This window comes from Oreochromis niloticus, linkage group LG1 (assembly GCF_001858045.2).
Source record: "Oreochromis niloticus isolate F11D_XX linkage group LG1, O_niloticus_UMD_NMBU, whole genome shotgun sequence".
Taxonomy (NCBI): domain Eukaryota; kingdom Metazoa; phylum Chordata; class Actinopteri; order Cichliformes; family Cichlidae; genus Oreochromis; species Oreochromis niloticus.
Window position 1 is genome coordinate 29090348 of NC_031965.2, and position 26985 is coordinate 29117332.

Here is a 26985-nt window from a genome sequence, read left to right on the forward strand (position 1 = left end):
CTTGCAAACCCCAAAACACGCTGTCCCAAAAATTGGTCCACCCCAAGAATCCGGTCCCCTGACACAAACAGAGGAATATAGTGTTAAGTGCAAAGACAATTCCCATGATTTATACACTCTGGCTAAGCCGATGGCACAACACAGAAGAGCTTACTCGTCAGGCCAGGACTCCACAGTCTATTTACACTTACAGGCCACTCTTTTAATGATGAGGATGTACACAATCTTGGACAATCACACCATCTTACATCTTGCTGTGATTGCAGCCATTCCCCAACTCTCTGTGAATGTTACTCATGACCATTGATCAATTGTCATTGATCAGTGTTTGTTGATCAATTTGCATATTATTGATCAACTGACTTCACAGTCCGTTGTTCATCAGTGTACTAGTTTTAGTCATTATGCAAATATACTGTTTATAAGTTTGGGGAAACTGGATTCAGCTGAGACTGAAGAAGTCATTTGGATAAGTGATGAAACATTTCTCCCACTCAAAACACTACGAGCAGACAGTTTGTTTTTTGATTACATGACTGATTCATTTGGTGTCACCAAGCAGCTGCATTCATTATTTGGTTTTTGTCAGTATCTTATATGGAGGGTGTATTTTTCTTTACTTGTAAAGGTCAGATTTGCATCCAAGCCGGAATCATGCCTGACAAAATAACATGCAGTACTTGGGAAAATGCCTTTGTGTATTAAACATATCACAGCTAATCTCTTACGAAGGCGGTGAATTCGGTAACTTGTTACACTTGTCATAGAGCATTTCCCTTAGATTAGGTGATACATGCTACATGTGAGCTCACATGCAAACCTGCTGCATGAAGCACCGTCAACTATTGCTGTAAGAGCAGTGCATATAATCAACCTTATGTGCACACAGCAAACATGTAAATGTATTTATTATATAAGACATTTTTGACAGATGTTCACTGTTAGAAAAATACGGCATAGCCTCAAGACAGGTTAAAAATGCTGCATGTTAATCTACACATAAGCTTTTACTCCACCGAATGTCAGAGTCACAAGTTGTTGGATTTTTCTTGGTAAGTGTACAGTATGATCATGATCTACAGACTGGGTTAAAGAACTAAGCATTTACAGTACAATATGAAAGACCTGCACAGAAAGGGGAAAAATTTCGATATAAAAAGCTTGAAAACACACACACACAAAAAAATAACAGTAATAATCACATTTTGGTGCTTTGTCATTTGGCCAACACTTACATAATAGAAACCAGATTCTTACCAAAAAAATATAAACTTAAATATTAAAGTAACACTTAAGATGTTCTTGTGATGAAACCCAAGTTTAGCCACTATTTATGACTGAAAAACTGTGTGCAAAACCCATTTAATCTTTTTACATTATGTATTTATCTCTCTATATAAGTACTGCTATTGTTAGTGGCAGGGTCTGTGAGTCTATGCTTAAATCCAATTATATCATTACATGCATGCACAGGCAACCATGCATGCATGTAATCCAGCATTATTGTTTGTAATTTTATCTCACTGCATATCCTCACACTTCACTCTCTCTACACTATATCTATGCTTTATTAACTTACTGCTTACAGAACATTTGCTACTGTTGCTGCATCACAATAAAAATGCTCCTCTGGCGAAACATGGGGCAACTTCTATTGTAGTGTGCACATGCACAAATACGCAAAAATAAGCAAGTTTTCTCTTAGGTACAATCAAGTACAATCAATCATCAAAATTGCATCAGCAAGAGAAAAAAATAAATAATGTTCTTTTTGGCTTTTTTGATAGTAGATCAGTTGTAAATATTGGACGAAGTAGGATGATTGATTTGCCTCATCGTAGCACATGGCTGAATGTAGAAAATGTAACCATGGTTTGCTAATGGCATTATGGAAAAATGCTAGCTATTACTGACCTAAGTGAAAAAATAATATGAGTTTGTTTGTCTTAATTGTAAACAAATCTTCGACTTATCCTTAGATAGTATACATAGTATAAACACAGAGCATTTATGTCAAATCAACCAGGACCGAGATCCTGAAGGACTAAAACTATTTTTCTAAAGTTATAATTTGGAGTGCGTGCTCAATGATATTGCCAGTTGATTTATGGTTTTTACCTGTGTGTTGTAACCGATTGGTAGGCAGCCATGGTAAACCACTGCAGGGATATCATTTCAAAACAACAGCTCATGAGTTGGAGAGGTAGGTAGTGACAGCTTTCTGGCACTCTGCATTATCATGTTAAGGCATAGCAGTAGTGTGTCTTTTTTCCAACAACATATACTAGTTGAGTAATTCAGATTATCAAGAAAGGAAAAAAATATAGGTATTCACTGAATTTCACAATTACAGTAACAGATCAAAATGGATACAACAAAATAATATCAATTATTAAAAACATGCATCTCTGGAATATTTGTATACACATTCTTCACATGGTATAGATGACCTATGTGTCATCTGACCAGTGCTGGTGATTGAAGAAGAGACCACAAGATAGTGTAAGCATAGTGCTTGTGAATCTTATTTGTTGGAAAGAACTGATTTCTGCCAGCTGAGCTTCCTGTTACTGTTAAACTGAAATAAGAAAGGAGAAAAGACGACATAACTCAAATATCTGAGGTTTTGGAGGAAAACTATGTCCGCTACTGACAGTCTGTCTTTTTGCTGACTTCAAATTTGATGTTGCCAAATGAAAATATGACCTGCTGTCTTCCTCTTGCTGTTAACACAACATTAAACAGGATGTGCCCAGAGAGTCACAGGATTCCAGCCTGATCCACTGAGGCAGTGAAGAGAGAGAAAGAGAAAAAACTAACACATTATAGTTCTTCTGAGTCACTGGGCATCTCTGTCTGCCCCCACACTGCATGGATGAATGCACCTGGGAAGACTTTGTCCCCTAATTTTATTTGTTGGATTCCAGCTGAACCCTGACTTGTCTGGAACACTCATTTCAGCATGGGCACCATTTCATGCTTTTTATAATTCAAACAAAGCCACTCTGCGGGGGTGGCACAGCATAGATGTTTGTGTGGATATACACAAACATAAACACCTCTTTGAAAGTCAGTGATGTGTCCTAGCATGTAACCAAGCCAGACTGGTACCGTGGCAATATGAGATATGTAAGTGGGTGGGCAATATTATAGAACAGATTACAGGGAAGTGAACTGTTGGTTCATTATTGGGATACTGACATGCGTTATGCATTATGCAGCAGTGCATACTTGTACTACTACCTCAGCACAATCTGATTGCTGGTGGAACCTATGCTTTTTTTGTCTGCCTAGGATTGCAAAACAGTGCAAAAAGCAGAGACAAACGCCAACAATGAACCAACAAGAAATAGATTCCATTCACATTTCAATGGAATAGCGATCAGGGTCACTCTAATGTGGCAGCTTCCAGTGTCTGATCAAGACCTGTAAGACAAACACATAAGAAACAACATCTGTGTTACATTTTTGGGAGAGAAATTTGGAGATGCTCTGTCACCAGTATCATTACTTTCCTTTTTGCTGTATCTTTCTCATACTCATTAATGTATACATATTTAGGACCTTCATGAATGATTAGTTGTGTTGACATGGGGATTTTACAGTGTTGAGACAGTTGTAAATGTACTCTACCTTTAAGTTTTGTCTATAGTTCTTTGAGGTGATGGCAGGTTTGAAGCGACTGTTGTTGTGAACTGAAGTGAGTTGTACTGAATTAGAATAATTGCTTTATGAAAGGGGATATGTGTCAGCTATCCAGCTAGCTTAATAAAGTAAATGCTATTTGAAAAGATTTTTAAGGTATAAACTCTGTGCAACAAATTAAGATTGTGAGGTTCAAACCTGCTATCATAATAATATTATCTAAATGACGGTTTTCTGTTTTCTTTCTGCCGTCTGGGGGTTGTTTGCATCTGCAGCCTGAAGTAAAATTGGCAGACAGTGTGAGTCATGGTCAGATGCAAAACTCACAAATGCTGATTTTCAGTTTACTTTAAAAAATCTAATTTAAACCTTTTATTGCTCCGTTTATATAAACTGAATAAAAAAACTGCATGACTTATGACTGGCTTTTGAGACAGAGACTGGTGGTCCATCATCTACTTTGGCTTGTGATAGAGTAGCTGAGGTACAATGAGGCTTTATTTCACCTACTTCTAATGTTATTCTAAAGGCTGATTAGCTTCGAGGATAAGCTTCCATGTACTCGGCCAAATACTACACTGACTTGTGCCAGTCATGAAGTGGTCTTTAAATGTAGCCTGTAACTTCATGTGCCCAATATAGTTGTATGTAGTCCTTGGCTGTAGAACAAGGTGTACTGCTTTTAAGTAAGATGAAGAAGAGAAATAAGTGCCAGAGCCCTAGCATGAGAAGAGCCCTCAAAAACTTTGTCATTTAGGGCAAGATTTAAATTTTTTGTTATCATCGCAAAAACTGTAATTCAGTGGTTAAATTAAAAGTTTAACAGGCAATCCCTTTGCAATAATATCCAAGCTTTTAGGGCCTCAAGTTTGAATGTTTGGTCTGCTCCACAGACGGCACCTTTAGCTTTACTAAGTTTCATTATGCTGCTTCGATGCAGCACAAACTACACTAGCACTTATTGAAGCTTAGTACCATTCTGTTAATAAAACATGATTATAATGAGCACTTTAGTTTTATTACAATAAGCCTTTCTTAGTGTAGTGCTACAAAATATACTTACATAAATCATGTCATTTAGATTAAAATGTAACTATAGACATCTCTTTCATGTGATCACAGTTAAAGTGATGATAAAGAAAAAGATAAGGACACTTGATATGTTGATATCATAGTTATCTATGGCAGCAGGACTTTTAGCACCTCACTGCAGCATACAAATCTTTTATTGACATCCGCAGTTAAAAAAAACTATTATACTAGTATACTATTATATCCAGTTTTTATTAGTGTGAATATGCTTTGGCAAACATATTTTAAGGTTTTGTTTCACTGCACCAGTGTAACAAAGGGAGATTAGTTGGAGCACTCAAACCTCTTTATATAAAGTCTTTTCAAGAGGATATGATAGTAATTCAGAGTGCAATGATACACTTCCTAATAGCACTATTAACAAGTTCAACACCCCTACATCTCCCTTTGAGGGAGAATATCAAAGTTTCAGAGGCTCTTAATCTTAATGGGAGAATGAGAGCATAATTCATTAAATCATCAAATATTTCAACCACGAACCCATTAAGTCCACTAAGTACTTCAAAACACTGCAGCTCTTCAGATAGTTGCATTCAGCCTCCACCTTATCATATGATTTAATGTAACTCAGTGGTGGGAAAGTGACACAAACCCTGATTTAAAGTTTTCACTTCAGTTTCCATTTGATAAAAGCATTTTTTTTTCCAGGGAAAGGTCTTTAAATTGGGAGAGCATTACAAATGCAATAATTAACCTCGCAGTGAATTAATGTCGTACATTTTGTCTTACTTACTGTGCTATCTTGCAGTTTTTCGTTGTAACAAACCGTCCTGTGTAGTGAATGTTACACCTAACCACATTGTTGGTAAAGTCTGACTCCAGCACCAAGAACTTGGGATTAACCTGGAGCTGGAGATTAAACAAAGAGGGAAGATTATAATTTACCATAAACACAAATCATTGCAAACACTGGCTACAAATAATGGCACTGGTATAGATGAGAATAAAATATTCTTAACTGCATTATGAATAACTCTGAACTGAATGTATAGATCTTTTTGTGTGGACATTGGAGCAATATTGATTAAATAAAATATGCATGAACAACAGACAATATGATAGATGGGAAACCAGTGGCACTGAACCATAAGGTGCTGCAACCTGAAAAACTCCAGATAACAAGAAACCTAAAAACTTCATGACCTGGATCAATTTGTTTTGGTGGCCTTGACCCTTTCTCACTCTATGAAATGTACTCCTGTGCTGCTCGCTAACTTGCCATGCCCATGCACGTCTGAGTCTCACTTGACTCTTACCTTTAGTATATAGTTTCCTGGTTGGATGTCAGTGATATCTATCCACTGGCAGTCAATATCAGCATTGTAAGTATCGTAGCAGCCTGGGCTCAGACCCTGAAGAAAAAGAGGCAAAAAGAGAGGTCGTAAGGAATACTGATCTATGCCAAAAACAGCTGTAATGGTCAAAAAGTAAATACGATCGGATTATCTAATAAACATGAACAGAACATAGAAGTTTATTGCTAATGTAACATCAACAAGCTAAATTTCATAAGGGACCATTTTTTACTAATACATTACTAATACATACATGTAAGATTTATGTATTGGTGAAATACTGATATGTTTATTTCATTTTTACAGGTGGACTAGTCACAAAATGCATACCTACAGAGGATGGATATTGGCATGGTTCCTGATAACTATGATGTGAACCACCAAAGAATAATTGTCATTATCTCCACTTCTGATTTTGTTTCTTGGATTACCTGAGTGTGAGCAGTGCAGGCATATCGCTTCAGGTGACCAAAGTCACATGTCGTGTCCTCCAGGCAGAAGCTAGCCTTGTGTCCCTCCGCCACTTTACGACCAGTACTGACCTCAAGTAAATCATAATGGCTGAACTCATCCATACTATGGTAATGTCTGTCAGAATGAGCAAACACACAATCAAAGTGGGCATCAAAAAGTTCAAACCAATGCTAATATTAGCAGTTATACAGTGTATCCCCATGGTAAAGTGTCATAGGAGAAATTACAATTAGTTTATTAATGCCGTTATGCTGCTATTGTAATTGCATTGCCTTCTTTGCTTAATTTTAAGTAATTCAAATTTAAACTTCTAAGACAAAAACTGAATTGATGTACTGCCTATTCAGCCTGGTGACCTCAGCTGTTAACATTTTGTAACTGACGTTGCACCTTGACTGAACACATCATAAATCATGAAAGGGTAATGATACTAATTAATGACAACAATAAAGCATTGCTGAAGCAAGGTATTAGCACCCTAATGATGTATGAATGTTACTAATTAGGTTGTACAAATCGGCAAGATCAGAGGTGTTTGCGTGTGTGTGTGGGTGTGAGTTGGGTGTTTGCATTTTTTTTTGTTTGAGCATGGTTATTTTTAAGCGTGCATGCACATATCAATGTGTGTCATTTGTGTGTCACAGTATGAACACATTGCTATGCCTCTGCGTTTGTGTGTTTGCACAGCTTTAGCAGCTTAGGAAAGCCTGGATGCACATGACCACTGATCATCTCAACTGAACCGGAATATCAACCGAGTGGCTCTTAGTGTATGACTCTGTCAATGAGCCGGTCCATTTGAAATCATCTGCAATATTAACTGCTATGTGGCTTGATCATCTCCTAAATGTCAAAGTGACCCAGGATGCTATTCGCTTTTTACAAGCATGCTGTGCACATAATTGTGGTGCAAGCAGGCATGTGCATATTTGCATTGAGAGGTGACAACATAATTTGATGTTGATGAGGAAAGCCCTACTTCTGGGTCACTATTTTGATGGATTATTGCAAAGCACTTGCAAGAACTGAGTTATTAAAACATAAAAAATAGAAATATGCATTTCTTTGCCAAATTCGTTTCACCTTTCTTTAATTTCCCACATACACAAGTTTAAAGCATTTTCTTTAACTTGAGTTTACATGGTTCTGTTTTCAAGGACAATAAATGACAAAGAAAATATCTGTGATATTGCACTTGTTCCAGTGCACCAGCAGGAGTAGTTGATGGGTTTCTTTACATGATGTTATTCGTTATATATTATACAGATACAGTGTTATAGCAGCAAGACTTATATTCTAAATAGCTACAGTTATAAAACTATTAATTAATGTATAGATGTAGTCTAAGTTGGAGAATGTAGGGGAAAACTAAATTCAAATAATAAAAAAGCCTATGCCAATTTTAAAAAAAACAATCAATACATTATGCATTACAGGAATTAAACACTTAAATTAGTGGTTGTAATATTTTTTTATATCATTGCTAAGTTCCTCGATTGCTTCGTCGTGGTGGAGACTGTAGCTATAGCGGGTGAGGTAAGCACTGGATCCGTTACTCTCAGACACACTCAGACTATATAAATATTGCTCTTTTGCCTTACTTCATAGCCTGTGTTTCAACACAGCAACAGCTTTTACTGGAACAGTCATTAAAGATTGAAGGATGGCTTGGAAGGAAAAGTGGGTACTTTCCACTGATGGAGCAAGTGACCATTCAAGGACTCATTTGTTCCATAGAAGAGCCAACCAATTAGGGAATGATTTCAGGTAGAAACCTGTCTGTTGTTATCTAAGGCTAAACACTGTCTTCATTCTAACTCAGGCCATAAATTACTATTTTGTCTCTTTTGGCGTACAAATATCGATGACTGTGGCTGTTTATATCCTGTTTTTTTATTGGGGGGCAAACGGGTACGCACGCAATTTATGTGAGTGCATACATTCACATTTGTGTATAAAACAAGGAGGGAACTTGAAGGCCTGGAATGCTGAAACACAGCATTTGTTTGTGTTCCTGGAACTGGCATTCATTTCAGTGGCAGTCTTGAGATGATTATCTTCAGCAAGTGTGTGTATGTGTTTGTGAAATAGAAAGAAAGGGTGCAGGAAGCAAAGCTGGATGACGAGATGCCTGGAAGGGTCCCTCTCCTCTTTTGATTTTTGGATCCCCTTATTGACTATGTCAACTATAGGGAATGCAGTGTTGGAAGGACATATAGGGGATTTAACAAGAATAGCTTGTATTGGTAATGTACAAAACATTCCAATCCTTCTTAGTTGTGAGTCATTTTCCACTCGTCTAGCAACAAACAAGACTTTGAGGGTTCCTCAGATCAGAGCGAGGGTTATAAAACACGGGAATTACAGTAGGTTCTTTAAGAGCTATTTAGCAGTGGCCTGACATTTGCCTTCCAAAATGTGGAGGACCAGGATATGAAGACATACATCAAAGCACCTGCATAAATAGTGGCTGTAATCTTTGACCAAAAAGGTCACATAGCTTAATACAGTTGTAACATATGAGAGTGAGATAAATAGAGCACAGGCTGAAGAATTCTATTAGTAACTTGTGAAAAATGAGTCAAACAGTTTTAATGAACTTCTGATTCTTCCACCACTGGAATAAAAAACATGATCTACCTGGATTTCTTTGTTCTCATTCGTGTAAAAAAAGATACAGAATTTCAACATTTTACAACCCTTGATGCTCAGAGAGAGCTGTTCTCATCCCTTTTTTGATACCTATGTGCAAAAAATAGGAGTGGATGAAATGAAAAGCAAAACTGTCAACTGTCACTTGATTTGACAAAAATGTAGGGCAGGAAAGTTTATTGTGAGAATCTGGGCTAGAGATTTTCTTCCCCTAAAGAGGCTTCTTTGTAACCAAACACTCTGTCCCAGTAACCCATATCTGTGCTATCATACTTTAGCAGCAATTTGATCTGGTGTCATAGATTGACAGGAAAAATTGATTGATTTGTCATTCTGATCACACAGTCAGTGGAATGATTGCCTTGGCTTTCTGCCTCTTGGGAACCACTGTGTAAATGTAGACTGATGTCAAGCAGCAACAACACTGCCAATCTCCTAACGGCCAGTCAACATTCCTCTAAGATGAGAAAAGTAAGGAGAGCCTTGATCCTGCGTCAGCAAACAGACTTGTTGAAATGGAGATAAAAACCAGCCTTCATTTAATATAATATAAGAAAAGAATAATAATATGTCTCAAATCACCCCTTCATTACTTTTCTTAAATATTTGATCTTAGTCAACTTAATATACATATATACTAAATAAACTACAGCTTGTCCAGAATGCAGCAGCCAGCTGGACATGACTTCTATTTTAGCTTCTTAGTTACTGGTTAACTTTAGACTTGATTTGAAACATTTAATTGGCAGATTTTAAGGCGGATTCTACACATTCTAGACTGCACTTGCACTAAAGTATAGTAAAGATCATCTCACACCTTTTTTGCCAGGTGGCACCCTGGGGTCCTCAGCCAAGACTCTGTTAGCATGTCCAGAATCTCATCTGAGAACCTAAGGAGGTTACCAGCCTTTTGTTGTTAGGGGACCTAGTCTCTAGAACAGTCTTCATGAGGCGATCAGATTAGCGAGTTCCCTAATATCTCTTAAAGACATATTTCTATATAAGGTCTGTGCACTGAGAAAGACAGTGAGAGTTCTGTTTGTCAAATTGGTCAAACCAACACAGCTGTATTCCATTATTTTTTGTGTAATGTGGCTTGGCTCTGGACTCAACAGGTTACCAACCTCTGTTCTGTAGCCAGATTACTGGAATAAGTGAAACAGGACTTTTTTAGTCAACCAGCTCAAGGTCTGTCCTTATTTGTGAAGTGATCATTTAGGCTACAACAGAGTTTTCATGATAGTGTGACACCCAAGACAGCTGACCTCACATCGCACTGAAAAACTGAAAAAGAATCTTTTAGGTGTCCCAGTTGGATATGCAGTCCTATACCCATTCATGTGGCCATATGGCAATAAAGCTTTTAATACTGCAATTCACACAGTAGTTAAATACTGTTGCTTATGTTTTATTCCTCAGTGCAAAACACAGCTTGCTTGGGTGTGATGTATATTCTTGCTTTGGTGGATTCAGTGTAATTAACCATTCATATTTGATACTTCTCTGACTCTAAATTTTTAGCAACTAAACCTTGTAAGGAGTTCTTATTATTGGTATGTATCTGTCTCTCAAGCACAAAGAACAAAAAAATGTTCTCTTAATTGAAGTTGAAATAATTAAAACGGACAATTTTAGGACAACAATGAGGATATATTTTAAATATGTTGGTTAAAATAAATGCATTCATTCAACTGAATCTGAAAATCTGCTGTGCACTATTGTACATTATTAAGCACTTACTGATGACAGCTGTGCCACTCCCAGGTATGACGTGGCCTGTTCGGCATGAAGTCAGCAGTTCCCTTGTTCTTCACTCGCTGTGGAAATCGTAGCAGGACCCTCACATCATAGTCAGTGGTCTCAGAAGTATAGGCAGAGCTAAATTGTGCACATATATATGAAGACAAAAATGATGAGGGGGAGTGTTGGATGCAGGCATGTCTGTTTCTCATAACTAAGACAAGGAAAAAAAGCGCCCAACTGAAAATCTTCGAGGCAGGAGCATAGTTACTAAATAATTCATTCTGCAGATTAAAACCATCTCTCCAAATACACTGTTTCAACATGGGCAGTGGGGGGAAAAAAACGCAACCTATACACAATTAACTTTTTGTGCGAAAAAGGAGGCACAACCTCGAGTTCACAATACCACTGAAGATCTAAGCCATTCATCTTGTGACTGTTGTTGACATTGGAGTGTATGGCAAATTACAACAGCCCATCTGTGGGTGATTGCTGCAGACTCAAGCAGGATATGAAAGGGCTTTGAGGGATGGCTGTGCTTGTGATGGGAAGAGAGCAAATAGAGGAGCCACAGGGACAACACACTTCCATCATTTCAATGGTGTCCTTAGTGCAGAGGCAGTCAAAGGGCCCAGGCCTGAGGCTCAGGGGATGCTTTTCACCAACACTGAGAAATGAAAGTAAGGACAGCCTCTATCCAGTCTTTTAGAGGGACCAGGATTTAGCTCATGTAAGTTGTGCTGTTAGTCAACTTTTTTCATTATTTATTTCAGAAATTATTGCACGGAATGGATATAATCCTGAAGGCTGAGTTCAAATAATGGATGGTTCACTCGCCGGTTAATGCTGCCCAAAGGTGAAGCAGCTCATAAAAACATGTTAGTCTTTCATAAAACTTTACATTTTGTTGTTAATAAACCAAAGTGTGTAACCTGGACAGGACTCTAGCCTAAAAAAAGTGCTACACAATTTAGTGTTTCCATTTACTGTTTTTGCAATCAGGCTCAATGCTGCCCTTAACCCCTTAATGCCCAGTGTATCATATTCCATACATACAGTTTTGTTTTTTTTTAAATACACTTCTACATAAAAGTGATTTTTCCCCCCTTGAAAAAACTAAATAAACTCCACAATAAATGTGGAATTTATTTAGTAGCAAATACAATACAAATTACAAATCATATATGGAAATTAAAATGTAATTAATTTTTTAAAAATTCAATAAACTCTCAATTTTCAAAGAAATTACAATATTTGGTAGTTATTTCATGGTTCGGACATTAAAAGGTTAAGCTATTGCAGAAATTTTTAAAATAAGAATTTGTCACAAGCACACTAATGAAAGAAATATACGAATAAACAAACAAAGAACATCTTTACCTGGACAGACATTTCTCCTCAGCAGCACAGCGAAGAGAGTACATGTGGGCTCTCTGAATATATGTCGAAGCCTGGACATAGTTGGGATCAGGGACCAGGTCAGGCAAACCTGAAAAAACATATAAACTTTTCAGCCTCCAAGTTTTCACCAAGTTATCCAGTATCACACAATGCTGCTACAAAAGAAGCTCTAACATTTGGAAACAAAAAATATTTTTATACATATAATTTGAATGCTGTAGTAATGAATTCACTGAAGTTCAAGCGGACAAATCCATTAAAACAAATCAAAATTCCAACACTGTCAAGTTCACCTAGTTTTCAACGTTCTTTTTTTTTAAGAGAAAGGTAAATAGAGTGGTGTTGATGGAAGAGATAATGGGCAACATTTCAGCAACATGCCCCACAGTTCAAGAGTGGGTCACACTATAGACCCAGTGACCACTAATTACTGTGCATTCCAGATTATTATCATGGCTTTCTAATGAGACACTTTCACTGTGAGGGGCCTCTTAGACAGAGGTGAATTAGGGGTCAAAGAGCACAAGAGTTACATCTGAATCCATTATCTACAAAATCCCCAAAACAAAAAAGAATTATACAGCCTCACCTGAATTATATGTACTTATAGTGTCAGTCTTATTAAATATACAGTATCATTTATTTAAAAGGTGGAAAAAAAGTATATACCTTGCTCGCCTACTTGCTCGGCTAATATAATGTGATCTTCCAAAATACAAATTTTGACATGAACATGTCACTTCAGCTTAACCTTAAATGTAACAAACAGACAAGTCATACCTGCTGGGGACAAGGCTAAATTTGGAAATGTCTGAGAGTATTACAGAAGGGCTGGTTGCAATTCAGCCCAGGTTTTTCATTATTTTTGTTTCTGAAAACAAGTGACAAAGATTAAGAGATGTAGAAAAGTAAACAGCGATACATAGAGAAAGCCAGACAGAGCGAGAGAATGTAATGTATGTGCCAGGGCAAAACAACAATGATCTCACACCAACTTCTGTTTTTAAAGTGGGTCACTGACCACATCTGTTAGAAAAACTGAGGAATAAGTTGAAAGAAAAAAAAGCAGGCCTGACTTGCCAGCAATGGTCTCTGACATGGCTTATCACCTCTCTCTGTTTGGTTCGCAAAGGCCAGGCACATTTAAATGTGAGCTTGTTCAAACAACTGAAAGTCAAACCTTCTGACCTCTAAGCCTGGAAATCACCAAATCAAGAGCAATCTTTAATTCATGTTGTAGTGTGCTTTGACAAAAGACAAGAGTGCAATAGGAAAAACAAACATATCTTTTGATTTAGGACTCACAATATTGTGTTTAGTTGTAGCCTGTTTGTGGAAAATACACAGAAATGCCCTGGCATCTAACATCCAGGTGAGTCCCCCCCCCCCAACCTGCAAGTTTAAATAAGGACTTTCCCTTTGAGGAGGCTGTGTAAATATCCCATTTGACATCTCTCTCTGAAGAACACATACAGGACAGGGGAAGACTTCCTGCGCCAGACCATGTAAACACTGTAAACCAGTGTGAAACACAGAGGTTTTCCAACAGAACTCTCAACTCCAAATATTTTCTCCTCACCCTAGGAAGGCTTTGTTCTCTGCCCCCTAATCTTTTGAAATGTGAAAGTGGGTCTCTTTCAGAAGGATAAAGTGTATTGAGACGCCAAAGCTGATCGGCTCTCAACAGCATGTGACAAAGCCGCACATTACACTCTAAGTGGGGCACAGAGAAAAGAAACTGAATCTTGCCAAGCTTTTTATACCATCGAATATAGGATAATAAAAGACATGAGGTCTCCCTTTCTAGATACTCCCATGTTGAGCTAGAGCTGTTACTGCAAAAAGATTGGAATACTTAAAATTCAGTGTTCTCATTTGAATATGTAGAATCATAATCACAACATCTGACCCACATGGTTAACTCTAAACTCAAATATTCCTTTGTTGGTTTATTTATATTTTCCACTTCTTGCAATATGGCATCTATGTCATGCATTTTGATGTTTATTAAACATTTTAGTTTTGGTGGTCAGTGAGAATGTTACAGATTAACTTTAGTGAGATGTTGAAATCTTTTCCTTGTATGCGAGAACATAGTGGTGAATGTAATGAATGCAATAACTGCAGCACTGTACAAGTTACTGTATAATTATTCTCACTCCTGACTGTAGGAGGCTTTGCTGGTGAATATGAGAATATGAATATTGAGCTATAAGGGTAAAGCTGGGTTAGATTTCTTTGCCAGAAAACTTCACTGAAGATTACATAGTATTCACAAAACCACTGTAAAGGAGTAGCTTCCAAAACTGGAAGGCACACAAAGCCTACACAGACAGAATCACATTTGTGACAATATAAAGTAAATGGCCTTGGTTGATAACCTTTAATTTGCAAATATGTCTCCGTTTTAATCATAATTTGATAAACTTATTATATGCTGAGAACAGCAGAGACGTGAGTTAAGCCTTTCCTCTTTCTAGGCCTGGGTTGTGGCTCATGTAAAGTGCCTCATAGCCAGTGTGGGTCAAGAAATATAGAAACCAACTTGTTAAACTGTTCTAATTTTGCACATATGGTTCTAGGGCCACATATTGTAGTATGTCACATCCTATTGGCTGCATATTATTTGGCATTCAAGCTGGTGGTTGTGCACTACAATCAGTGTTAACACCTGAGAAACAACTGCAGCTATTTGTACATTCATCTTTTTCTTGCCAGTGATGACATTTACCATGTTGCCCACCTCTGCTTAACCTGTCAAAGACCTCTATGTGCTTGGTATTTTACCTTTGAACTGATTTTAGTAGAAATTATTTGTAATGAGAATTCTTGTTATTGCAACTGATACTTATTATACTTGGTGTGTATTCTGTGCTTCACAGTGTCTGATACAATACACGACTGCATTTAAAAATGATAGTGTAAATACACTTCTCTTCTTACGTCACCTTTAACACAACTTTACTATAGATCAGAGTAGTTATTATGATACTGTACCAGTTTAATGCCTTGCTGTGACGCAGTGCAATAAAAATGTCAGCTTTTCAACAGCTCCCAGTGACTGAATCTTTATCACAATGATTACTGAGAGCACTAAGGCATCTGCACACATGTTGGCTTTTTGTGCCTTGGAAATGGCTCCCAGCTCTAGAGTATTTAATGAATGAGTCTTGTAAGGCGTACAGCACACTAGAGAGACTGCTGTGCAGTATGGCAGATTATTGAGTAAAACAAAACGATAAACCTGCATTAACAGTCTGAGAATCTCATTGGAGGCCCTCATCTCCTCCCTATTCAAACCAGACACAGCTTCTGGCACGCAGAATATAGACACACATGTTGTTTGCATTGAACTAAGTCATTTTAAAATCTACACAGAGCTGAAAATAAACTACCTACCGAGAACAATACTGTAATAATTTATGAAAATAAGTGTTATTAATTGCTAATAGTTTAAAAGAAATCATACCCTATGGCGAATAAACATTTCAAAGACAGTTCGCTGCATGCTTTGACCCTCCTCATACTTCCCCTGAGGACTCTTACTAAATATTTATTTGATTTCCTGTAGCTGAAGCAATGGACCCCATGTGTTACAGGGACTTTCCACACTCTCCCTTCCCCTAAGGGAGTGGTGAAGTACTGTATCACCCTCCCTTGTTTCCCCTCAACTGCCATCAAACCCAGGAGGTAGCCACCAACACCCCGTCACCAGCCCCCTCCTATGAGGTCACCACCATCATTACTAAACTCCACACGCCTCATGAACCAGTCTACTTTGTAGAAGCACAGCACACCCCCACACAAAAACACAGGGTTTCTTGTGTCTGCTCTCTGTACATTGGCAGGCTTTGCTCGACACCTGGTTTCAATAACCATACAAGTGGGAAAAGATGAACCTTGTGTCGACTTTTCTTTGTTTGTAAACTGAAAGAGGTTGAATTTTAAACAGCTGTTTCATTCCGATTACTTCAGATTTCTGATAAACATGGAAGAAGATGACTGGAAAAACATTACGGTGTGGTTGAAAGGGTGGTGGCCTTTCTATTACTCTCGGTCTTGCATATTTTGCATTCATATCTACAGCAACAAGAGAGATTAGATGGCCAGCTTTTCATTTTTTGCCTCACAGACTGAAATATCTTGGGTGAATGCCTAGAACTGAACATGTGCCCTGTTTGAACTGAAAATGTCAAATATAATAAGTGCTTCAAGATTTCCTTGAAAACCAAACACATTCTTGGATCTAAAGCCACTTCACTTGTGTGTCACAGCCTAGTTTAATATTATTAAGATGTAGCTAAATGCCCTGACCAAAGTGGTATATGAAAGATACACTGTGTTAGTTTATTAACGCCACAATAAACCATACTTTACCTCTCTGATTTGGTCGGTACACACTAACGCCATTCGAATTAGGGTTCTCAACAGCAGAATTTAGAGAATTTCTGCCTGAGGGAACAGACTGTACGAAGGGAGGCTGGGGCCTTCCAAATGGAGGAAACTGCTCATATTGGGGGCTCCTGACTGGCGGTTGATTGGCAGGTCCTGATCTGTCTACTATCACAGGAGAGGCCTGGTTGGCATCAGGGGCAGGAATGGCAGGAGCAGATTCCTCATTGTAGAGACTGTGAGTGTATCTGCGGTCCAGACCATCAGCAAATGGCGGCTGGGGAGCACGTGCAGGCACCACAGGATTGGATGCATAGCTATATGACTGGTAGTAATGATAGCCATCATCAGTAAAGTCAGACGGAGAGCCTGGGAGCACAGGGGCCAAACCACCTCCATATCTACCTCCAGTATACCCTCGTCCAGTGCCATATCCTGTTCCAGCATACGCTCCACCAATAACAGGCTGAAAGGGGGGCTCGTAGCTCCTGACTGGTACATCCCCAAAACTAGGGTCATAAGGCACTGGTTGGAAAGGAGGCTGTTGAGGCAACGGGTACTGTGGGTAGGCTGGTATATTATATGAAGATGAAGAAAAGGAAGAGGATGATGATACTGAAGAAGAGCCTGTAGATGGCCGGAAGCGACTGCTAGAGGATCCCTGGAATTGGCTACTTCCAGTGCTACCTGTGGTTTGTCTCCAGTTATCAGGCACTTGTCCAAAGCCAAAAGGATGCCTTGCCTGTCCACGGACAGTTTCAGAGGATCCTCTTGAAGGAGCCTGTCTGCGGACATTGCCTCCTTGAGGTCTGCGTGAAGAGCGTGGACGAGAATCTGCCACAACCACCCTCGGACCTCTGTCCTGGGTCCCTTCCCCAGCAGGAATGTATTCAGCTCCACTGTTCAGTAGGCTAAAAACCTGGCCATTGTTCTCCCACTGAATCACCTGCCTCCATGGGGTGGAAGAGCTGTCTTGCCCTTCACCCTGGCTCTGTCCCTGAGTCTGTGTGGCAACCTGAGCCTGCCCTGAACTCAACGGGATGAATGCCAAACATGCCACAAAAAGAGAAAACATACTGGCTCCAACGACAGCACAACTCCCAGAAAACTAGACAAAAAAACAACAACCAAAAAGCAACAAAAACAAAAACAAACTAACAAAAAAATACCTTCCAAGTCCACCAGAAAATCAAACTTAAACCACCTGCAGTTCTGTCAATAAAACATGTGTTTCCTCCTCCCGTGGGTAGAGCTTTGGTGCAAGTGTTGAGAAAGATGCAGAGTTGAAAAGCCTGTGGTTAAGTGCATCTGCGGTTCTTCACTGCCAGCAGTAGAGGAGGTTGAATGTGCATTCAGGAGCAATGACACCCAGGAGAGTGAAAATGGGGTTCAGAAGACCCACTATTGGTGTTACCCTCTGCTACTGCTATGAGAATATGCCCTGACTTCTCGTGTGTCTTCTAGCTCGCCTGTCAGTAGACTGAGCATTGCTCTCTGCCTTCAAAAAAGAAAAGCCTGTGCACTGCACGACTGCAAGCTTCTATTTGCCTGATTGCTTACAACGGGTTGTGAAAAAAAATCTCAAACTTTTTCTTTTTTTTCTTTTTTTTTAAGGGGAGGTCCTGCATGGCCCTAGTGCTAGTGATATTCCTTGCATGAGCACCCCAGAGTCAACATTATTATCTTCAAAGGAATTCAGACATAGTAACACATCTTTCTTTTATTCTTGCATGAATTCTTGTAAGCCAATATAGACAGTGTGACCTTGACGACTCCAGAGGCTTGTTAAATTGACACTCTGTTTTTAAAACTTTTGAAATTACAGCACCCTTGTGCAGATGGTTAATTACCTAATTGGTTACAGGAGTTGTCACAAAACCACTGATGCAAGCCACACAATAAATATCATCTGGTAGCATAAAGCACTTCTTAATTTTGAAAGGCATTTTGAGTGGACTTTGCAGAGTGAACACAGAGTGAATATAAATGGGATATGCTCAATATAATATAAGCTATTCTCAAATATGAATGAAATAATATCATCCTTCAACACAGTTCTCTCTTTATATGGTGAATTTTAGAAAATGTGTTTTCTATACCCCACCCAAAGAAATATCAAACTACGGTCAATTACAACAGTGTTCAAAACCCTCCTCCCATCAAAAACAAACAGTCCTCCCTTCTCCACCCCTCATTCCCTTTTCTACTTGTAGTCCCCTGAATGCACAAAAGACATGCTGAGAGTATATTCCATGTTCCCGAGCAAGACAGAACTGCGTGTGCTTTTGTCTGTGAATACTTCTAAATCAGTCTTGCACTCTGAGGCCCTCATTTATACAATGTTCAGTGAGAAAAGTCATTAGTAAACACATTCACTTGAGATTTGAAACTGTTTGGTTGCTGCTTGCCTTGATAGAGTGCACGCAGAAAGAATCAGATTTCCCCGTTATCAAAGTCAGCAGTTTGTATTTTCCTTGGCATGTCTCACCGGGGCAAATGGCCACGACGTGCCACAGACCAAAGAAAGGACAACATTCTTCCAGAGCTGTAGTGGTAAACATTCACCATGGCTCTCTTAAAAAGAATAGAGAAAACAACCTGAAGCTGATTTCAGTGTGTCATGCAAATGTAGTACAAGGAAAAGCATCATTAAATGTGTGAGTTTGTGTGTGAATTTTTGCTGTGACACTTTATGAGGTGATTTAAAGTGGCATAAAAAATTCCTTTAGGAAGGACAATGTCCAATACTTCATACCCACACTGCCCCACTTTGTTGAGTACTTATTAAAGCTGAGATTTTTTTTTTTTTTTTAGAGCCACCTTGTTTTTATGACTTGCATTGATGTTACATGCTCCTAGACTTCATTTTTGGTTAGTTAAGCTTGAGGGTTTTTCTTCTCCTAATTACAGATTGATCCCAGAGGATTTTCCTGGGAGTCAGAAATTGCTGCTTAAAAGAGGAAGACCAGTAGAGAGCCCCAGTGCCTTGAAATCTTGTCACTGAGACATTCCTTAGAGATTAAGCTAAGTTGTGAGGCAAGGTTGGCTGTTTTTGTGACTACTGTGTGCATCTGCTGTCTGCTGGAAACACCATGTACCCTGTGAAGTACGGTGAAAGAACACATTGATCTCAGTGACTATACAGCACAGGAGGAAAACCCAGGGAGTAGGTATCCTGCTGAGAGCAACCTTTAGTTGCACTGAATCAGAGCTAGGCATCCTCTTATATACTTAGAACTTTATCCTATGAAACAGAGTATGTAGACAGTACATACCGACGTTACCAAGTGTTTTTAGTCTAGAATTATATTGAATGGAATGTTTAGTTTAACTCTTTACAAACACATTTTACCAGCATTTTTTTTTTAATCAGGCCAGATATCTTTTTTTTTTTTCAAAAGAGCTGTTTCTTTTCCATAGGGATGCTTTTCGTGCAGTGCAGATTTCAAGTTAATTTTGACAACTGAGACAAGATCACATAAGCAAATCACAATATAATGAAAAAAAAAAACTCTCTTTCTTAGAAGAAAAAAGTTCAGATTTGCTGCTGACAGTTGGCATAAGACCTGGGTTTCGCAATATATATATTTATATATATATATTTTTTGATCCTTCCCTTTTTTCCAAAATGAAAGACGCTGTCTGTTACACAACTAAAAGATAGATGAAAACGATGCAGAAAAAACACAAACATTTTTTCTGCATGGCTGTCAGTGTCGAACATCTACCTTCTTGCACATACCCACAATGCCCTGTATTTGTGTGATGTAAAATGGAACAACGCAGCAATAGTTCAGCAAACATGGTTTTATGAAGTGAGACTTGTGTTACGGCTAAATTTGTGTATTCAATGTCAAACATGAAAACCCTACTTCCTGAAGTCGGCTAAGAATTTGACACATTCAGCATTTTGTTGTCCTACAGCTTTCCTTCCCCATCTGTAATCTGCTTGAGAAACATAAAAGATTGCTGTGGCTGCATTTTTTGTGGAACATTTCCAGCTCTTTTGCAAATGATTTTTGGGTCATGTTGGGGAGTTTTTTTGTTTTTTTTAAATTTAATCCAAACATTAAAGAATACAGAGCCTTTGTTGTTGAGGAGCATTGATTTGATCTGTAACGTAGGTGTTAAAATAGGTCAGTGAAATTGTTTCAACATTCCTGCAATAAAAAAGGGTTTATTATTTCAGTTAAAACAGGCCTGCAAGTACAATAAACCAAACAATAAGTTCATTTATAGCTTTACATTAAAAAATCTACTTTGTACTTGAGACTTGCAGCAATCCACAACCACAAATTGCAACTGTTTGACACTGTAATAACTGTTGACTCCTGAGGAACACATCAGATCTTCGCTTTCATCTTTATTCACAGCATCTCCAATATTAAGTAATTATTTCCATTCACAACTTCCTCTTCACTACGGCAGGGATACAACAGCTGAGGTAGGCGATTGCACGCACATTTGGTAATACCTTTGGAGCAGTCAGCCTTTGAAGTACCCACCTGCTTTCCATTAATTTCATTTTCATTCAAGGAGAGTCATCAGGCACCTGCACTCTGTTCTTGGCTCAATATCAGATACCAGGAGACAGAAACAATGAAAATACCTTCAATCACAGGATCACTTAAATTTGTTTTTCCTTCCTTGCTCAACATTAAAATGAACTTGTGATCCTGCTGTTAAAAAGACTCGTATTGATTGACTGTTTCAATCTTAAATGTGCTGTAACAAGGTGCTATTTTTCGTGAAAACACTTCTGTTTTATAGTGCCATTAGAACTGGGGTAGTTTTCTAAATGTGTTCACACAACAGCAGCGCTCAGTTATGAGGTCCTAAATGCATGTTGTGAGTTTTTGTACTCTAAAGTGCAACACCACAAGGTACAGTTAAAGCTAATAAGCGAGTAGCTAGAAGCTCAGAGTCTTTTTAAATAATCCCTGTATCTTTAAAAAATATTAGAGCAAAACAGATCTTTTTTTTTCTCTGTCAATCTGGAACCAGTCAAGACTTCATATAGTAATCTTAATTTTATATAAAACTGTGACTCGCCGCCCCTATGAAGATTTAAAATGCCGAGATAAATCCTAGTTGGATTATTTTTAAAGCCAAATATTTTTATTATGAGCACATGTTGAAAAACCTCTTTTCTAATTACTTCACATAGACCTAAAGATCTGTTAGTGCAATTCTAAAGATCAGTTCATGTAGACCTAGACACCGGTCAGTGTATCATATACTACATATATCATATATACTTTTAGTATATAAAAGGAGCACCTATTACTTTGAAGGCGAACATATTATTTGCAGTGCTAACACACACGTTTACTTTGAAAAGTAGTGTCTTCAGTTTTTGGTTTGTTTGACACTTTTTCAAGCGTCATCACAGCTCGGAAAGTGGATGGTGAGTTTTCTCAGACAGATCCACTTTTTCCATGGAAGCTACAGTCGACAGCAGCAATCTGCTAGTGATCAAAACAATCATTGGTGCAGCACCCGCTTTGCAGCTGTTTTCACCAATTGTCATCGTCCAGTAGCCACTCACTAACTGGTTAGGGAATACACATTGGAATTCATATAACAACAGGGCATATGCACAAATCAGTGTGTAAATTGTCTGTACGAACATGTACAAATGAGTGATTTATCAATATTTTTACACCTGAATTTGTTTGTACTTGCAAGATTGTCACTACTTTTTCCAATTCACCCGGAGGTAAATGTGTTTTCTTGTATAAAGAAATGGGGCCATGGTAGAATGCTGATAGTATGTAGACACTATTTAGATATGAGCCTGCTGATTCAGAATGATTTTGTATTCTTAAAACATGCATGATGGTAAGAACAAAATGGGCCAGTTGTTCCATAAATCCAATGGTACTTTTGCATAGGGTAAGAATCAAACTGTGGCTGCAGCCACTCCTTGTTCCCTTAACCTCATGAGGTTAAGGGAACAAGGAGCTGTATGCGGTCATTTGTACTTGTTTAGTGTCAACAAAATACTAAAAAAAGAAATCCTCAAAAATAAGCAATTAAGCAAAGCACATATATACAGTTGCTGGCTCATACAGCCTTATCGAGATAATACAATAAATAGATGAAGAGTTTGCACCTGAAGATTCAAACTCTTTAGTGATCCTCTCACACTCCTTCCATAAATAAGCCTGAGTCATGAGCACTCTGACTTCCTTTGCTACCGTACAAATGTCTGGAAGGAGATAGATGTTTTCACTCTTCACACATTGTATGTGAGCTCACTGGGGTATTAATCTGCTCATCTGCTCTGTCTGTTTAGGTGCGAGTTCATGACCTGTAACCCTCGTTTCAGATGCAGAGTCTAATTTGAGCTTGGATCCCCAGTGACAGTGGCCTTTTGCACACACCGCTCAACCTCGAGGGAAGGACACAGAGGCAACACACAATCTAAATCAGAGATTATAATGCAAACAGCCCTGTGGGGCTCACTAATGACTAAGGTGAGCCTGAGATGCAGCTCCAACTCTGGTTTAGAATATCAATTAGGTCTCTCAGGGACGTGGAGATGGAAGGAAGTGACTGGCATAGTAAGCGCCTAGCGCTTGTCTGTGGGCACCACTAGCACACGCTCTGCACCACAACGACTGCCAGGAGATATTGAGCAAAAAGGAAAAGAGGGAAAACAAAGTCAAGAATTGTAAGGTGGTGTGGTTGGGGGAAAGTGATGCAAGAGGGCGAATTCCATTGTCATGCGTTTTCCAAAGAAAGAGGAGCCTGTAAATTTGTTCGAGCAGCCTATTCAATTAGCTCCAGACATCCACAGCTGGTCCCCAGTGAATCATCTCCACAGATGTGTTGTGTGCTGTTGTCTCCACACCCCAGAGAAGCACCCTTCTTCAGCTCTCTCCTTTTCTCCCTCTCCTTCTCTCAACTCTTTCCTCCCCTCTTTGTTACATACTCCTGACAACAACAAGGTACTGGTAATCAGATGCTGGCTGAGTTGGTATATACAGAGCACAGAGCACAGACAACAGGCTGAATCTGAAATCATCTCACACCTCCGGTTGATATTGTTCAAGGAGAAAGAGTCATCCCAGGCCCTCCTCTCTCTAGACACAAAAGCAGGCATACTCAAACACACCCATATTCAGAGTAATGTACAAAAATAATGGAAAACCCAGCGTTTACTGGATTCATGAAGATGTGGAGTGCTTGTAGGGCAGCATAATGTTACTATTTCATTAGTGTAATAAGAGCAGACTAACCTTTGAGACAATAAGCTTCGACCATAAGTAAAAAAAGAAAGGCAAACTTCTCATTTGCAGTCTGCAACCATTTTACTTTGGCTTACACCAGGTTCTGTCAGATACAGTATTATTACTGTATCTGACAGAACTATTATAGTTAATAGTGTTATAGTCAAATCAAAAAATATTCAATCCCATTGATGATTTGTTCCTTCTGTGGCCTGTGTTAGACATTTCAACAAAATTTAGCATAGGATCAAAGGACATTTAGGCAATCAGAGAATTCAAGTTTTAAATGACAACTTTAAAGTGATCCAACAGTAAAAGTAATCATCAGCCTGTCATGCTGTCTTCAGTTGACTTTAACAAAAAGTTTCTGGTAAGTGGAGCTAAGTCTCGGACACTGTGGTGGGGAAATTTTGGGCATCTCTTCTTGCAGAACAAATTCAGGGCTTCAGTGCTAGCACTCTGGAGAGTCTGTGAGCACGGACTGCTCATTTTGCATCAAACACAGCATCTCAGTGAAGTTCAGGTTCAGACTTTGACAAGACCATTTGAGAACTTTTATTTTATTACTTTTGAGCCATTCAGTGATGTACTTGTTTTGATGCCTTGGATTGTTTTCTTCCTGCACAACCCAGTTGCACTTGAGCTAAAACTGACAGAGTGATGACCTAACCTTCTCCTTCAGGATTTTCTGTCAGAAAGCAGAATTTATCCTTCCTTCAACTATCACCCTAGCCCAGAAGCAGCAAAGCATTCCCACTTTACACCGCTGCATCCATGCTTGACTGAAAGTATGCTATTTTACTGTGTGGATATTTTGTGGAATTCTGTCTTTGGTTTTCAGCAGATGTTACAGTAGCTCCTACTTTCCAAGAAATTCTACTTTGCACACAGTCCACAGAATATTCTACCAAAATGTAAGTGGTCGAGAGTGATTTTGACTTCAGCACTCTCACATAGATGCCATTTCCCCCTGTGCCCTCTGTATCCGTGTGGAAGACTTGGGGCTTCTATTTTCTATGGATCTTTTGTGACTTCCTGGATGAGCTGCTGACATGCTCTTGGAGGAATTTTGGAAGTGTGTCCACTTCTAAGAAGGTTCACTATTATTCCGTGTATTCCTCCTTCACAGATGTAATGTCAGGCCCATGTTATTTCAAAGCCCAGGCCGGATCCCACTAAGACTGATGCCATTCATTTGATTTTTGGACAGTGTGCTAGTGGACCTTTTACTGAACTCCTTTGAACATGCTATATTGAAACACTTATTTCATTAGTAATCAGGTCTGGAAATATCTAAGGTCAACTCAGAGACTATATGTAGAAGATGGATCTTACCACTATGAGGTCACCCCTTGGTTAGTAATATATATATATATATACTGATTTAGTAAATGCATGGAGAAATACTTTTTCACATCACTGTTTAATAGATTAGAGTTAAATAATATTTAAATCTTTCCATGTTTCCTACATCGACCTACTTTATTTTACATTTCTTATGATAGAACACATAAAACAGAAGAGATAGACTTTTACCTGTAATATTGTAGATTAAGAGTAAAAATGGTAAAAATGTTAGCTTTTCTGGTCAACTGATACTATCCCGTTCACAACAATGTGTTGTGTGAATGTTTAACATGAAATATAAATGGGTATGGAAAATTACCGTATTGTGTTCTATCAAACGACTTTGTAGAACAGAAAAATGCAATTCAAGATAAAAAATTCAGCTTATTACTTCTTCCTGCCCGAAGTGTATTTTTATCTGAATAAAGTTTTATTTTTGCATCAGTACAGTGTCTCCGCTACCTTCTCTCTTTCCCCCTTTCTCTCTTCCACTCCTACCTCACCCAGACAGAGTGATTGATCTGATACGCCATTGAGTCAGATTACATTATGCAGTTCTCACTGATAAGAGAATAGCGAAACAACTATTTTCTTTCCCCTTATCTCCTCCAAGAGGCTGTGTTTCTAAAAGGAGAACTAGCCTCCCTGGCCAGATATCATTATTCATTTTGATCCAAGGCTTTCAGTACATTGATTACATTTTATAGGCACACAAATTTCACACGAGTGGTCAGCACTAAGGCCATTGCTCTCTTTGCTCACCCTGAAGAATATAATCCAAAACATCACTACAACTCAGTTTATGCGATTGCTCAAAAAATGTGAAGCATCCTAATCATTGCGGTCAGGTGCTGAATGTGGAGCTTCTTCCTCACATTCCACCTTTAAGACCTTGTCTTGCTTAAATAACTGCCTAGGACACTGGGTGTGGGAATTTGAGCTTCAATGCACCTCTCATCCTTTGGGAAGCACACAAATTCTTCTCCCGCCACTCCCCAGAATGGCTCAAGACATCTTGTGTCTATTATTCTGAATTCATAACAGCAGGGAGTTCGATTTTTCCACGAGAAAGAAAAAAGCCACAACTGAGAATCTACTGAATCTACTGTATACAGTAAAATTACCACACAATATAAAACTAATTTCAGATTGATTTAAAACAGAAAATAATAACATGTGGAATCAATCTTAAACTAATAGATGCAGAATAGTCCCAGCAGAATAACACAATATCTGTTACATATGAGTTCAATGTTTAAGTATTTTTTTAAACTTTTATTTATCCTGGGAGGGTTATGCAATAGCATCCTGCCTCACAGTCACATGTAGTCATATCTAAACACTGCTCAGTTCTCCACAGTCCTCTTCGGCTTCGGGGGTTAGGTTTCTTGCTTGAGAACACAGAAGTTGCAGCAGGGGTGTGTTTCTCATGTAATAAGTATTTCACAAAGCATTTCACACTGCCTTGGTCCAGTGGAATGGCAGAGTATTTCTGTAATGCATGCTGCTGTGTGGGGTCAGCGCCAAAGTGCTTCAGACGAAGAAAGAGAGCGAGAGTGCTGTGCAAACCCACTGCAGAGGCCAAGCCAATAAAATGACTGGAATATTTGCTCTGGGATGCCTGATTTAGTGTTCTGGCATTTTGGATTAAGATGGGCAGGTTAAAACACTTCCCAGGCATTTCCCGATGATTACATTGTAGGCAGATA

General features: G+C 38.7%; 1 protein-coding gene across 1 annotated transcript; it reads right to left on the reverse strand.

Moving 5' to 3' along the window:
- Positions 1-890: 890 nt before the first annotated feature.
- On the reverse strand, positions 891-18246 carry loxl1 (lysyl oxidase-like 1). Its single transcript, XM_003437639.5, has 7 exons — positions 16680-18246; positions 12282-12390; positions 10899-11036; positions 6464-6620; positions 5994-6089; positions 5471-5586; positions 891-3426 (listed from the first exon to the last, which is right to left on the reverse strand). The coding sequence occupies exons 1-7, from the start codon at positions 17767-17769 to the stop codon at positions 3420-3422; spliced, it is 1713 nt and encodes a 570-aa protein (XP_003437687.1). The 5' UTR covers positions 17770-18246; the 3' UTR covers positions 891-3419.
- Positions 18247-26985: the final 8739 nt, after the last annotated feature.

Bases quoted from the DNA above. Each gene is read 5' to 3' on its own strand.
- loxl1 (XM_003437639.5), bottom strand. From the start codon at position 17,769: ATGTTTTCTCTTTTTGTGGCATGTTTGGCATTCATCCCGTTGAGTTCA. The intron at 6,090-6,463 runs GTAATCCAAGAA...CTTTTTCTTCAG, and splicing joins CCTGCACTGCTCACACTCAG to GGTCTGAGCCCAGGCTGCTA. The intron at 5,587-5,993 runs GTAAGAGTCAAG...TTTAATCTCCAG, and splicing joins CAGGAAACTATATACTAAAG to CTCCAGGTTAATCCCAAGTT.